This window comes from Capricornis sumatraensis, chromosome 9, assembly GCF_032405125.1.
Source record: "Capricornis sumatraensis isolate serow.1 chromosome 9, serow.2, whole genome shotgun sequence".
Classification (NCBI taxonomy): Eukaryota; Metazoa; Chordata; class Mammalia; order Artiodactyla; family Bovidae; genus Capricornis; species Capricornis sumatraensis.
In genome coordinates, this window is record NC_091077.1 from 19,474,290 (window position 1) to 19,489,616 (window position 15,327).

General features: G+C 57.5%; 1 protein-coding gene across 5 annotated transcripts in view; it reads left to right on the forward strand.

The window, feature by feature from the left end:
- Window positions 1-15,327, forward strand: part of DPP9 (dipeptidyl peptidase 9) — a 37,702-nt gene that overhangs the window by 2,980 nt on the left and 19,395 nt on the right. For 4 of the 5 annotated variants that reach the window (XM_068981150.1, XM_068981151.1, XM_068981152.1 and 1 more), the window contains exons 3-9: window positions 735-822; window positions 4,546-4,799; window positions 10,080-10,192; window positions 11,230-11,403; window positions 11,546-11,714; window positions 12,488-12,601; window positions 14,884-15,012. In XM_068981150.1, the coding sequence (XP_068837251.1) occupies window positions 767-822; window positions 4,546-4,799; window positions 10,080-10,192; window positions 11,230-11,403; window positions 11,546-11,714; window positions 12,488-12,601; window positions 14,884-15,012 (1,009 nt within the window). In that variant the 5' untranslated portion in view covers window positions 735-766. Of the gene's footprint in view, window positions 1-734; window positions 823-2,247; window positions 2,365-4,545; window positions 4,800-10,079; window positions 10,193-11,229; window positions 11,404-11,545; window positions 11,715-12,487; window positions 12,602-14,883; window positions 15,013-15,327 lie in introns of those variants that run through there. The other variant, XM_068981153.1, reaches the window with a different exon arrangement.

Below are 15,327 nucleotides of genomic sequence, written 5' to 3' on the forward strand. Positions count from 1 at the left end.
TTCTAGGCAGAGGGACTGGGGAGTGCAAAATCCCGGAGGTGGGCTTGCCTGAATGTTTAGGGAGGTTGAGGCCAGTGTGGCTGGAGATGGTGGTCAAGATCTGGGAGGAATGGGGTTGGAACAGCCATCGGGGAGCAACCACAGTGGGGAATGTGGGTTTCTTTGATTCCCCAAAAGTGCAGTGGGTGGTATCTCCCTAGTCATGTGAAACTCGTGTCTTCTCAGGACTCTGAGCTGGGGAGAACTGCCCGCTTCCTGGCAAATACCTGGATAGGCCTTCAGATTTCTAACATCAGTCCTGTGAGAGGGACTTCCCTGGTGGTGCAGTGATAAGGACTCCCCCTGTATATGCAGGAGATACAAAGACACAGGTTTGATCCCTGGGTCGGGAAGATCCCCTGGAGAAGGAAATGGCTGCCCACTCCAGTATTCTTACCTGAAGAATCCCATGGACAGAGGAGCCTGGTGGGCTACAGTCCATGGGGTGGCAAAGTGTCAGACATGACTGAGCATGAGAAGGCCCTTGGCGCTGAGTGTTCTTTGCAGACCGGAGGTTTTTTGTTTTTTTTTTTTGGTCACCCCACATGGCATGTGGGATCTTGGTTCCCTGACCGGGTATCAAACTCGAGCCCACTGCACAGCCAGGAAAGCCCTGAGAGGGCTGCATTTGAAGGGGAGGAGGCCTCGCCCCTCCACACTGCCAGAGCTGCAGCCCTGTGGCCTCCCCCTCGCAGGCTCACCCACCCTGAGGCCAGCCAAGTGGTTAATGCGGAAGGTTAAGAAGCTGCGGCTGGACACCGTGAACGCAGGACATTGGAGAAGGTAAGGGGCGCTTGGGGATCCCTGGTCAGTGGGGATATCGCAGAGGTTCCCGAATTTCTAATGGAATCTTAGGTCTGGAGGGTCTAAGGCAAACCTTGGCGGCCCCCAGGTTTCTGGTTTTCCCCAAGGTGTGCTTCTGGCTCTTGCGTGAGGGCGGCAGTGTGGGCTGGCAGGGTTATTCAGCCTCGGCATTTGAAAAGTATATTTTTATTTATCTGGCCATGCCGGGTCTTAGTTGTGGCCTTCAAAGTCTTAGCTGTGGCATGAGGGATATAGTTCCCTGACCAGGGATTGACCCCGGGCCCCCTGCACTGAGAATGTGGAAGTTCCAGCCTTGGTATTTTTGCCACTGGGGTAGGTCCTTCAGTGCCTGCCCTGGCATGGCAGGAGTGGAGCATCCACCCTCACCCCAAGTCATGACAACCCCAAGTGTCCCTAGACATCACCCAGTGTCCCCTGGGGAGGAGACTGAGAGCCACTGGCCAGATGGTCAGGATGTGGGCTTGGGGCTCTGCCCTTTTTTGTGGGGAAGGTTGGGTGGGCCACTTGACCTCAGAGCCTGCTTTGCAGTCACGTTTAGAGGAGAGCCCAGAACTCACTTCCCAAGGTTTCAGTGAGGATCAAATACAGTTAAGGCCTCACAAGGCCCAGTCACTCGTCCATTCCACATGTGGGGCTTGGCACGAGAGGAAGGGACCATGAAAATTCCTCAGCTGAGCCGATCTCTGTCAGTATCAGTTTTCTGATCCGCAGGCTCACCTGCTTTCAGTGAATGCAAGGATCAGGGCAGGGGTGGGCAGGAAGGGAACGGAAGACAGGGCTGGCATTAAGTGCATGATTTGTTACCCAGAGGTGGCCCTGAGTTTGTGTGGTGCCTGCGCATTCGGGCGCCAGTCCACAGTGGGGCTGGAGTCTCCTCTCCCCTCCGCACCAGGTCTGGGGCGGGCGTGGGCTGGGCTGCCCATGGACTCGCAGAAGCTGAAGGCCTGGGAGGTGCTAGGGGTGGCCCTCATAGAGTGGAGGATGGCTTGCTGTTCCAGGCAGCCCCCAACAGGAGGGGTGTTATGTGGTCCCTGAGGCCACTCCCAGGCGTTTCTGGAGTATGGTGGCCCTGGGCCCCACCTCCCTTCGTCTGACGCCTCCTGCCTTCTTGTCTTCCGCCTGCTTCCCTCATCACCTGGGACTCTGGCTGATACCCCAGGGGCAGGTGGTTTCAGCTTGAGAAGCGCCGGCTCAGTCATATCTCAGAAGTCGAGTGGGCCTTAACAGCGTCCCTGCTGGCAGGCCCCGACCTAGGTGCTGGTGGTGGTGTGGGCTGTGGGCCGTCCTATCGATTGGCAGAAAGAAGGCGTGGGTAGGTCTGGCCTAGGTGGCTTGGAATCCACTTTCATTTCCCCAGCTGTGTAAACTCTTGACTCAAGAAGCCGAGCCCCAGCTGGCGCTGAATGAGGCAGGGCCGGCACAGGCTTGCTTCCCGAGGGCTGTATTCTGTTCACCTGTTCCCCTCTCCGAGCCTCTCTTTCTGCCCCGGGGAGGAGAGAGGTGAGCCGAGGGCCAGGGCCCGGCAGCAAGTGCTGGCCTGCGTGCGAGCTTGGGCTGCCGAGCCACGTCTAGAAGGTCCTCCCGATGTTTCATTTCGTTTCTCATCTCCTGGATCGTGTTTTTGCTTCCTGGGCTCTCTGCGCTGATCGGAGGCAAGATCATTTTTATTTTCCTTTGCCGTGGATATAAGCCGTGAGATTCTATGAGGGTTTTTGCCAGGCTTGCTTTCTGCCTCTGGGGTCCCCCATGGAAGCACCCAAGGCCAGTTTGTTTTTCTGCCGTGATTGCAGCTGGAATTGTGGTGGCAGCGTGGGGCTGGGGGTGGAGGGGTTTGGCAGTTAGAGGACCTGCCCTGCCTTGGTTTTCTGAGCTTGTTGCCAGCAGTGCCGGGGCTGTGTGGGCTCTGTAGTGCCCAGCTGGTCCTGGCCCGGCCCCTTCCCAGCACCGCCCATGGCCCCTGCTGCCCTCGAGGTGAACAGCAGCTCTGTGGCAGGCCAGGACAGGCCATGGGCGCCCCTCGGCAAGGGTGCTGTCCCGCCAGGGTTTGCTTTATTTGACCTTTGGGCCCCCAAAGGCTCTGATGGCCTGTGGTCCATGTCTTCAGAGCTAGCGTGGGGGCAGCTGAAGTGTCAGTTTGTTGCCCCTCCCCCAGCTCAGCTGGGTCAGAAAGGACCAAGCAGGGGCCCAGTTGGAAAGAGGAGTCTGAAGATCAGCCTGCAGTGGGTGCTCAGCAGCCGTGGCTGCCTCCCAATGTCTCTTTCTTCTGTCGCCTCTCACAGCAAGCAGGGATCTCGTACTAGCAAGGGGCAAAGCCTTCTGGAAGTCTTAAGGCCCCCAGGTGAAGGTGGAGCCCTAGCTCTGTCCACGACTTCTTGAAAGCCAATTCCTCCTACAAGGGAATATGTACATGTGTCCACAGAGGCACTAATCCCAGAGGATGAGGTATCCCGGAGTCTAAGCAAGACCTTTGGCTATTTGGTGCCCTCACAGGAAATCCAGGCTGGCCTGCCCATGTTGGCTGGCCTCACCAGATGACCCTGGCTTTTCTAGAACCAGGTCACTGAGGCTGTGTTTAGATTTCCATAAAATAAATATTTGCCTGGCCAGTCTAGTTCAGTCAAGAAGCCGCAAGTGCAGGGGGTGGGGAGGGTATTACACAGCAGCAACCTTCCCTGGAGTGGGTCGAGAGAGTGGAGTGGCCTCTCAGGAAGGGGGTACCTGTCCATCCTCTCACCTGAGGCTCTCTGATGACCAGCAGATGTCTGCCTGGCTCTCTGAGCCCCTCTGGTGAGACAGGACAGCTTCCCCTGCTGGCTGGCGAGCTGACAGCATGAGCCACAAGATTTGCCCACCTGCACCTTAGGCTCAGTTATTGGGGAGTGAGAGAGTGTCTCCCAGTGGAGATCATCACTCTGTGGCTCTCCAAGGAACACTTCCTGTGCAGCAGGGGCCGTGTGAGTTTCCAGGAACACTGCCGTGGCCAGGACAGACAAGATCGGTGGGTGGGGTGGGCGGGGGTGGCCGAGCAGGAACAGGCAGGGGATCCGTAAACAGTCACCATGACAAAACACTCTGAGGGTGGAGCAGCCAGGGGGCAAGTGAAAGATGGATGGACAGTTTTGGTCCAGATGGCCATCCACAGCCCTGACAGACATGCTGAGATCTGATTAGAAGCTAGTCCAGTGTGGAGTAGGGCAGAGGTGTTTCAGGCAGAAGGCCAGCACAGACAAAGGCTGTGGAGTGGGAAGGAGCCTGGCTTGTTTGCAAAGCTGAGAGAAGGCCTAGATTGATGAAGGCGGGTGAGGTTTGAAGGCCTGGCAGAGGTCAGAGGACAAAAGCCAGCAAAGGCCATGTGAGTGCTCGGTTTTATCCCAGGTGAGTGCGGGAAACCAAGGAAGGGTTTTAAGTCGCAGGATCAGATTTGCAACATGTGCGAGGTTGAGCTGGGAGACAGTGGCAGTGTTTCAGCCAGGAGGTGCTGGTGGTGGGGGTCTGTGGGTTTGTGGCTGGAAAAAAGTGGAAGAATTTGAGGCGTCCTCAGGGGGCGGGGCAGGCTGCCCAGGGTGGGGCCTGGCCAGGGGAGTCGGTGGTAGGGGCAGCTTGTGAGCGGAACTTGGATGCCACCCTGCTTCTCACCATCTTCCTGCCTGTCCTTCCCTCCCTACCTCCCCCCCCTCGTAGCTTCTCGCTGAATTCCCAGGGGGCGGAGAGGATGGCCACCGGGGCGCTGACGTCTGAGCGGGGCGACGCGGCGGAGACGGAGGACCCGGCGTCCCGCTTCCAGGTGCAGAAGCACTCGTGGGAGGGGCTCCGCAGCATCATCCACGGTAGCCGCAAGAACTCGGGCCTCGTGGTCAACAAGGCGCCGCACGACTTCCAGTTCGTGCAGAAGACTGACGAGTCAGGCCCCCACTCCCACCGCCTCTACTACCTGGGTGAGGCCCCGGGCTCCCCGCCCCCACGCCTTGTTGCCAGGCCAGCTGTTGCGCCGTCCCCTCATCCCCAGAGGTCAGCCAGTCCAGTGAGTCAGAGGGTCCAGACAGAGGGCTGGGCGTGGGGCAAGCTGTCTGCAAACGGTGTGGTCCCACGTGACAGCTGTGAACAGTGATAGCCTGGGGCAGGGTCCCCCACGGCCTCAGCCTTGTGGTGGCCAGCACAGAGGGCAGTCCTGCCCCATCCGTGCAGCAGCTCCAGGTTTGGGCCTGGTAGGTGGGCCCACAGCCCTGAGATTGTTTCCAGCGCCTGTAAGCTAGGCCCGCCCCCTGAGTCACTTCCCAGCGGCCTGGGCTGGGCCAGGGTGGCTGCTGAGCAACATGACTCCCCACAGTGGGAGTGGAAGGTCACTCCTGTGGGGGCCTGCCGGCTCGTGGTGTGTTGAAAACCCGGAGGCTCACACAGAGGTGGCTCGATTGCATCACCGTGGGCGGGTGGTTGGGGGTTTGCTCTCCCAGCCCTGGATACCCGGATGACCATGTCAGTTGCTGCTCACTTCCGCCTCCTGGGGTGTGCCTTGATGCAGGGCTTCCTATGTCATCGGCAGTTACGTCTGCACTTGTGTTCCCTGCTGGCCTTCGGGGCATGGCCTTGACCTGTCGCCTTGACCGCCGCCCTGGCCTGGCTCCTAGGAGGTGGATGACAGATAACCTGTTGAGCAAATGAATATTGCCCAGGGTCTTCCAGGCCAAGAAGGAACGGCACCAGTCCTGTTCCTTTGGACATAGCCTGACCTGTGATTATTGATCTGAGGCAGGTTTTTAATCCCAGGTCTGGATCTTTGGGGCCGGGTCACCCTCCACATACCGTCAGCCTGACCCCAGTCAGCCCTCGGTCAGTATCGGAATGAGTGATGGAGCGAACGTATAATTGAAGGTCGTCCCCCGCCCCATGCTGCCCCGACGCCAAGACCCTGACCAGCGCTGCCCCCACGCCAAGGCCTGTGACGGTGACTGCGGGGGCTGCCCTGCTGGATGCTCTCCCTCCCTGCAGAGGCCCGCGTGGAGACCAGATGGCAGTTTGGCAGGCGGAGTCAGAGAGAGGAATGGTCTAGAAGGGTCGGTGAGCGGCGGCCGGCTGTTTTTAGAAATCGAGTTGTGCTGGTGTACGGCCACACCCGTGGGTGTACGGACCATCTCGGGCGGCTTTCGAGAGTATCTGGGACAGAGGTTATGTGGGCTGCACAGCCAAAAATACTTACTGTCTCTGGCCCCTATGGAAAAAAGTTTGCCAGCTCTAGCCTAAGAGAGATTAGGGCGGGCTTCAGGTTTCATTTATCCCTGGGAGAGGAAAAAGAGAGGACTGAATGTGGCCCAGACTCTGTGACCGTGGCAAGCTACAGCCTCCCTTTTTCTTCTCCCTGTGGTTCCATGGTCCCCAGTCCCTCCCCTGTCCTGCATGCAGTCTCACTTGGGTCCCTAGCTTGCTCAAGTTCAAGTTGCCCTCCCAGGTCAAGGTACTTGTATGAGTGTCCCAGGACAGCTGCTGACACTAGTGACCACTGACTTGGTGGTTTAAAATGACAGAAGCGTATTTTGTCTCAGTGCTGGATGCCAGAAGTCTGAAATCAGTTTCTCAGCCGAGAGCCGGGCGTCTGCAGGGCTGGTCATCTTCCTGAGGCTCAAGGGGTAGGGGTTCTTCGCCGCTTCCTGCTCTTGGCAGCCATCGGCATCCTCGGCTTGTGGCTGCATTGCTGCAGTTTTTGCCTCCCTGGTCACATCTCCTCGCCTGTGTGTCTGAAATCTCCTCACCTCCCTCTTATCAGGCTCATTAGGGCCCCCCTGCATAATCCAGCCTAATCTCCCCAGCTCGAGATCTTTACCATAATCCCAATGGTAAAGGCCCTCTTGCCAGGCAGGTACCATGCTCACCAGCTCCTGGAGTTAGGATCTGGGCATCTTTGGGAGCCACCATTAAGCTAACCAGAGCTGGCGAAAGGGCGGAAACGCTCTGAGTTACTCTGAGCCTCATAGGAGAGACGTGGTGTCAGGGACCTCCTCCAGCTCGCCCCGTGCCTCCCACACTGAGAAGCCTGAACCACGTGGGGTCCAGGCATCCACTGCATGTGCTTCTTTCTGCGGCTCCACCCTCACTTCCCACCTGCCTTCTGCGGCCACACTCCCAGGGGCACACGTCTGGTTCCGGCCACCAGCAGAAACGGACCACCTTTCTCTGAATATGATTGGTTCAGTGTAGGTCAGATGTCCGCTCCTCTGATCGGCCTCAGCCTGTGCACGGGTCTGGGTCTGGGGTTTGCAGAAGGTTCTGAGAGCCCATCCCAGGGGTGTGGGCCAGCTCCAGACAAGGGCGGTAGAGCCACTGAAACCCTGAAACGTGCCTAGAACAGCCCAGAGCCATCCTGCTTCTCTTGGGCTAGATCACCCTTGAGCTGACCCAGTCTGTATCACTCAGCACCCTGGGGTGCCCTTGACCTCACGTCACGTCCAGGTTCCTGGATCAGGTCTCCCCCGAGTCCCCATGTATTTATAGCTCAGTGCTGGGGGAGCGCTGGTAGTAAGACAACGTTGATGGATTGAACAGAAAGGGCCTCCCAGGTTGATGCCCAGCCTGTGCTGGTCCTCTGAGCAAGTGGCCTGTCCCCCTGCTCCTCCGGGATCCCTTCCTCCCTGATGGGCCCCATCACCACCCTTTGGGAAGTCTCTCTTGGAGCCCAGTGCATGTGGGACAGGGCAGAGAAGGGAATGTGCCCACTGCTGTCCTGGAAGACGGGCTCCGGTTCTAGGGCTCCACTGCTCCTAGTGGGTCGGCTCTTCCCTGCTGCAGATGGGTGTCACGTGTCCAGCGGAGGAGGGCACAGGGCCCCAGGTGGCACTGGGAGTCCCTTCAGGCATAAAAGATCTCTTGTGTTCTGTGTCCAGGTCCTGGGCTCCCTGACATGCTGGGGGGCTTTGGGATGGGGTGTTGAGATGGTGGAGCTGGTAAGAGAAGTGACAGCAGAAGTCAGTGGCCGTGCTCAGCCATCCCAGACCCTCACTCCCTCACTGTGCACACCGATCCCCACCAACACCAGGGCCTGGGCAGCTGCTTCAGGGGATGTGCCAGAGCGCATGTCCCTTTTCATGTCAGTGCTTATTAGACAGTGGGGAGGGGAGGCATCTCTGGTGTTCTTCGGTAGGGCTGCACCACCAACTTCCTGTCTGGAAGTCTCAGGCTCCCAGAGAGCCTATGGACCGGGGCTGTTCAGAGCCCATGGTGCTTGGTTGAGAATGGCCACCTGCCCCCTCCCAGCTATCCACACTGGCCCCTTGTTTGTTGTTTAATTGAGAAGTAATTCACGTCCCATCAAATCCCTTCTCTTAAAGGCAGACAGCACGGTAGTTTGGGGTATAGTCAGTCACAGGATTGCGCAACCATCCTCACTGTCCAGAAAATTCCATCACCCAAGGCAATCCTCATCCCCGTGAGTGGTCACTCCCCATCCCTGCCCCCAGCCCCAGCAACCACTGACTCGCTTCCTGTCTCTGGACTTGCCTGTTCTGGACATTTTACAAGAAAGGAGTCACCCACCACATGATTCCCGTCCCCACTTGTCTTGTGAACTTGGGAAGGAAGATGTCCCCATGGGTGGCCTGGGTGGGTGGTATAGAGTCTGTGTCTCTAGCTGAGAGTGAGTCTAGCTGCAGCAGCTTAGAGCAGCGGTTCCCAACCTTTTTGGCACCAGGGAGCAGTTTCACGGAAGAAAGTTTTTCCACCAACTGGAGGTGGGATGGTTTCAGAAGATTCTCATGAGGAGCTTGTGACCTGGGTTCTTCTCGTGTGCATTTCACAGTAGGATTTGCTCCTGAGAGACTAATGCTGCTCATCTGACAGGGGGCAGGGCCCAGGTGGTAACACAAGCAATGGAAGTGGCTGTAAATACAGATGAAGCTTTGCTCACGAGTGCTCCCCTCCTGATGTGAGGCCTGGTTCCAGACGGGGTTAGGGACGCCTGGCTTAAAAGTCCTCAGATGTTGAATTGTGAACACTTCTCACTTGTACGTCCAAGTTAGCTTTGCATTTTCACTTCTTTACCAACTATACTTCATGAGCAAACTGTCACGAGTCGAAAATACAAGTCGCTTGCTGTATTGAGAAGCTATCTGTAAGAGTTACTGTGGTGGGATGGGTATTACTTATGAAGCTCTGTTTAGCTCTAGAGGCACCAAACTTGGGGCCCCAGCCTCCAGTCTTAGAAGTGAGGGTGCGTATGAGGACAGGAGACCAGTTCCAAACCCAGTCTCCCTCCTGGAGGAGTTTGGGATTGAAAGGCATCAGAGAGAGGCGCCCGCTCTCTGTGATCCACTGTCAGTCATGGTCCCTTCCTGGGCCACAGCCTGCTTCCAGGGAGCCCTGCCTCAGTGCCCCAGCTTGGCACCTGGAGAGCGGGGACCCCCAGGCTCCCCGGGAGAAGCATCCTGCTCCCACAGCCATCATGCCATTGTCCATCAAGGCAGAGCCACTCCAAGTTGGAAGGTGTGTCCTTGCCCTATTTGCCGCTGTCTGTGCCGAGCACTCTGTATTCCTTCCCTCACTCACCCACACAGAGTTCTCCCCAGGCAGCCACTCTGCTCTACAGATCAGCGGCTCTCAGTCAGGCACTCCTGCCCCAGGAGACCATGCTCAGTCGTGTCTGGGGACATCCTGTGGGTGTCACACTGATGGGGCTCTTGTCATCCAGTGGTAGGGCCAGAGAGGCTGCTTCACACCCTCCATTGCCCAGGATGGCCCCGCAGAAGCGGACCAACCTGGTGTCAGCCCTGCAGAGGGGGAGGGGCTGGACTGGAATACACTTCTCCCTGTCATTCTGGAGCTTTGCCCTTCCTTTGATCCGAGACTAATTCCTGGCCTTTGCAAGAGCCTATCATAGTAGAGCAGGATACATGACCGGAGCCCAACCTGTGGGGAGTCGGGAATCACTGACCCCCCATTTTTTGTCCTCTTGGGTGCTTTTTGTTCAGTAACTGAGGCTGACATGTTTGGCTCTGACATTTCAGGTGGAAGAGCCTGCTGCTCCTGCTGGCCAGTGTAAATTCTGTCTATGGATTCTCTGGGGAGGGACATGTGGCCAAGGGGCTGGAGAAGCAGGAGAAGCCAGCCGGGCCCAGTCCCAGGAGCCGTGGGGAGTCTAGGTCCTAGGTCCGTCCCACCTGAGGCTCTCTTCTAGCCCTGAGCTAGGCTAGAGTTGGCAAGGGCGCCCTCTGCTTTTTTCTCTTCCCTACAAGGGATGCCTTATGGCAGCCGAGAGAACTCCCTCCTCTACTCCGAGATCCCCAGGAAGGTCCGCAAGGAGGCGCTGCTGCTCCTGTCGTGGAAGCAGATGCTGGATCACTTCCAGGTAAGCCCCGTGGCTGAGGCGGGCAGGAGCACTTGGCCTCGGAGGGGTCCCAGCCTTTTCCCCTGGGAGGAAGGAGTGCCCGGCCCTGGACCCCTGCCTTACGCCTGCCCTCCCCTTCCCGTGGGGCACCCGAACTGCAGCCCAGGCTCATGATGACAGCGCCTGCTGGAAGCACCTCTCCCTTTAAAAGCCTCATCTAAAGGGTGCGAGTAACTTGGGCTTGAGGCCCTTTTATAAAGACTTTTAACTAATGACCCATGTCGTCCAAGTCATCTTGCTTCCAAAGAGGATGTGGCTGGTGAGTGGGAGAGAGCCTTTTGTACTGGTTTACATTGACTGCTTTTGGATCATAAACATATGACAGTACTCCAGGGAGAGGACCCATGCAGCCCTCTCCTCTTTGCTTGTCGCCTGTCCTGGACAGAAGTTGCCAAGCCCACCAACTCATTTGCATGGTTTTCCTTGCAGCAGGGGTGGGGATGGGGGGTGCTCATTTTGCTTTGGATTCTGCTCTTTAAAAACACATTTCTGGGATCTCTCTTCTGCAGTCCAGTGGTTAGGACTCCACGCTTCCACTGCAGGGGGCAAAGGGTCAGTGTCTAGTCAGGGAACTAAAATCCTGCAGGCCTTGCGGCGCGGCCAGAGAAAAAGAAATTTAAAAAATAAAAAATGTGTTTCTTCCTTTTAATGTTTCTCTTAATTCCTACGTGATGTTCAGAATTCTCCAGGGTGCAGCTGCATGGTGTCCCCCATAATGCACCTGCTTACCTGCCCGCTGCCTCCCCACCCCAGGTCAGGCATCTGGGTGGTCCTGAATCTGCCCGTTCCCTCCCCCACACAGAGACTGGGGACGTGTGGTGGTGGGTGGAGTGAGCTCAAATGTTCTCGCAGGAAGGGGCTGTGATCGAATACAGAGGGCGGGGTTCTGTAGGGTGTTACTGGTTGGGGGCCCGGCCCCATCTGTCTGGGAGAGAGTTGGTGGGGAAAGGGGGCCAGGGCCTCAGCTGCTGACACTGATGTCCCCCTTGTATCCCCAGGCCACACCGCACCACGGGGTCTACTCCCGGGAGGAGGAGCTGCTGCGGGAGCGGAAACGCCTGGGCGTCTTCGGCATCACCTCCTATGACTTCCACAGTGAGAGCGGCCTCTTCCTTTTCCAGGCCAGCAACAGTCTCTTCCACTGTCGGGATGGCGGCAAGAATGGCTTCATGGTGAGCTGCACTCACTGGTGGGGAGGGTGTTGGGGGGGATGGCGGCAAGAATGGCTTCGTGGTGAGCCGCACTTGCTGGTGGGGAGGGTGGGGGTATGGCTGGGGCCTCCCACCCTGCTGAGCCAGGCCTCTCTGTCTGCAGATGTCCCCCATGAAGCCCCTGGAAATCAAGACCCAGTGTTCGGGGCCACGAATGGACCCTAAGATCTGTCCCGCCGACCCTGCCTTCTTCTCCTTTATCAACAACAGTGACTTGTGGGTGGCCAACATTGAGACGGGCGAGGAGCGGAGGCTGACCTTCTGCCACAAGGGTGAGGCCAGGCGGCGGGTGGGGTGGGGGTGGACGCGGGGACGATGGGAACACCACCACCACTACCTACCAATCCCCTCCCTGTGTCCCTGTGTGGAGGGTAGGGCGGATGGGAACCCGCTCCCCCTTGTGGTCAGTCCCCACAGCCACCACTCCAGCTTCTGCTGGAGACCCCTGCCCCACCATGCACCCTCACCAGACCACTAGCAGCTGCTCAGAGCCTGGTCTCCTGGCCACCACAAACCCCCAGCCCACCCCCACAGTAGCCCCACAAAGTCCAGCTACCTGGCTTTCCTCTGTGTGAATCACCCAGGCCATGGGGGCCTGGCCTGCCCGCTAGATGCTGCCCATCTCAGCCTTCCTACCCCTGCCTTCCTGTCCACCTCCACGCTTCCAGCCCAGAGCTCACCAGACCCGGGCTTGCTTCAGGTCCCTGCCTGCCCAGTGTGATGGCACCCCTGTGTAGACACCTGTGGAAATCCGAGGACTATGGCCAATCCCTGCCTACCATCCTGCCCCAGGTCCTGGTGCCCTCTTGATAAGCCTGAGGTTCTCAGCTGGGGCGACTGGGACACTGGCCATGTGCTGAGACATTGTTAGCTGTCACAACGGGGCAAGGGTGTACCTGGCATGGAGTGGGTGGGGTGGCGATACTGCTCTACACCCCATGGCGCCCAGTACAGCCCCTAGGATGGCCCCCAACGTTAGCAGTACCAGGAGAGCCCCTCCTCTGAACCAGACCCCTCGTCTCCCATCTGGCTCTGTCCTCTCCAGGCTTGTCTAGTGTCCTCGACGACCCCAGGTCTGCGGGTGTGGCCACCTTTGTCATCCAGGAGGAATTTGACCGCTTCACTGGCTACTGGTGGTGCCCCACAGCTTCTTGGGAGGGTAAGTGCCTCTCTGGTTTAAAAACACTTGTGCAGGGGACTTCCCTGGTGATGCAGGGGTTGAGACTCTGCGCTTCCACTGCAGGGGATACGGGTTTGATCCCTGGCTGGGAAACTAAGATCCCTCATGCTGCAAGGTGCTGCAAAAAAATAAACACACTTCTGCAAATGCTCTTCTGTTAACAGAAGCACAGTATACATGCTCATCTACCCTTCACACTTTTCATTTAAGATCAGCCTCAGCCAGCTTGCTGGCGACACTCAGGCTGCTGTTACAGAATACCACAGCCAGGGCAGCTTATAAACAACAGATGTTTATTTTTCACTGTTGCTGGGACTGGGAGTCCACGACCAAGGCAGATATGTTGTCTGGTGAGGAACTTTCCCTAGCTTCCGGGTACCATCTTATCTCCCTGAAGGGGCAGGGAATTTTCTGGGGTCTCCTTTTTGTAAGGGCACTAATCCCCTTCATGAGGGCTCCACCCTCACGACCGGATCGTGTCCCAAAAGCCCCACCTTCCACTACATCACACTGAGTAGTGGGAAGTTAGGATCTACCATTTGAATTCTGGGAGGGTGCACACATTCAGTCCGTTGCAATCAGAACACAGAGAATCAGTCCTCTACCTGTGGATGTCTTGGGTGCCACAGCTAGAGAGTAGCCCCACTAGCTGAAACTTGAGAAAGCCCACTTGCAGCAGTGAAGACCTATCACAGCTATAAATTAATTTAAAATAAAAAGAGGAAAGAAAAGAAAATCCTGCCTTAGAGAAATTCCCAGCTGGAAGAGAGATGAGTTGAAGCTACATGCACCTAGAAGTTTGGTGGGTTTTGCCAACAAGTTAGGAAGAAGCCAGAGCAGTGGGCCCTTTTGTATCTGTTTTTCTTAGCTGTGCCTAAGGCCAGGATGTGTCACCTTTTCCCTGTTCAGCAGAGCACACTCTGTCTTCTGAGCGAGGGAGCAGTCATTTCTGGGGCCAGTGAGTAGCATCAGACCTTCCACAGCATAAGCAGAACTGACCCAGGCCTCCGCTGCTCAGAGTCCCTCTGACCTGAGCGCCAGTGGGCATGGGGCCACAAAACCCAGGATCCTGGGGGCCAGGCATTGGTGTCCACCACCCCAGCCATGCACCACCCCATCCTGGCCATCCACTGCCACCTTTACGTCAGCTCACCTTTTCCTTAAGTTGATTTGCAAAGAAAACTTCATGGTCCAACCGTGAATACAAGCTTGGCCTGAAAATTGTGCAGTGGGGAGAAACCAGTGCCGTACACTCTAGCCAGCACCCAGGCAGAGGTTGGATTGTCAGGGTTGGGAAGGCTGCTGGCACTCCCGAGACCTGGCGGGGATCTGCATGTTTCTGGGGAGGACACTGTTCACACTCCTCCATCTGGGCAGTGTCTTTCACCGCCGCAACACCTGGTGTGCCTGAGGCCCATCAGGGAGAAGGGCTCCAGGTCAGAAGTCGGGGTCGGGTCAGGTCACTCTGCTTATGCCTCTGCCTGGCAGAAGCAGGTGACTGTCCCACCCTTCGATTTCATGGTCTATAAAATGAGATCTTCTCCCCTTGTCCCTGTGGGCATGGAGGTGGGTTTCTTCTCTGTTGGGGGCTGTGGTCTCCTGAGTTTTCATGACAACTACCGATGTCTCCAGACATGGGATAGGTCCCTTGGGGATACAGAATGACCCCTGCTGTCATCCGCTGGCCTTGATGATGTCAGGGTTCTCACTCTGCTATTCTCAGCAGCTCAGAACCCCTCAGAAAGGGTCCGCCGCATGCAGGACCCCAGGGGCATCACTCCGCTTGCTGTAACCAGTACCCTACAGAGCACATGTGGACATCTGCAGGCCAAATGGGCTTAGCCACATTTGATGGATGTTGTTGGTCCACCCTAGCAAGTTAGATGAGGGTATAAGATGCAGAGGGGACCCTTCTCAGCAACTGAGAAAGGAATGGCTATGGGCTCCATCCCTTGACCTTGGCACTGGCAGCCCCCATGCCACTTCCAGCTCCTGGCTACTCGCTTCCTTCTCGTGACAGTGTTCACGGCACCCTTTCTTGCCCCAGCCCCGAATGCTGGTCTGCTCGGGTGAATGTGACCAAGTCCCACAGATGGGGCAGCTTGGACGTCACAGCTTGAAGACTGGACGTCCTAGGTGGAAGCATTGGCAGCTTTGGGTGTTCTGGCCCCACCGTGGTGGAGCAGAGTCCTGTGTGGGCAGGAGTCGGGGACAGCGGAGGGATGCCTGGCACCCTCAGCAGGGGCCCGGCTCCCTCCCAGGGTCAGAAGGCTGCAAGACGCTGCGGATCCTGTACGAGGAAGTGGACGAGTCCGAGGTGGAGATCATCCACGTGCCCTCCCCTGCGCTGGAGGAAAGGAAGACGGACTCCTACCGGTACCCCCGGACAGGTGAGGGCCTGGGATAGGTCAGGGCCCAGGACAGGTCAGGGCAGCTTGGAGATGTCTGAAGCCTCGTGGAACCCAGTGAGGCACCAACCAGGATGGGCCCACAGGACCCAGGCAGGGATAGACCCAGAGAAGCAGGCTGGGTTCGGGAACAACAGCCGGGCCAGAGCCACCATCAGTGGTGACTGGCGTCCTGCCTTGGGGCCCAGGAGACAACAGGAGCCCTGGGGAGGTAGTAGAGGGTGTGGCCCCTCTCAGGGCGCATCGGACACTCACTGCCTTGTGAGAGTACAGTTTGCCCCGTGTCTCAAGAGAAGC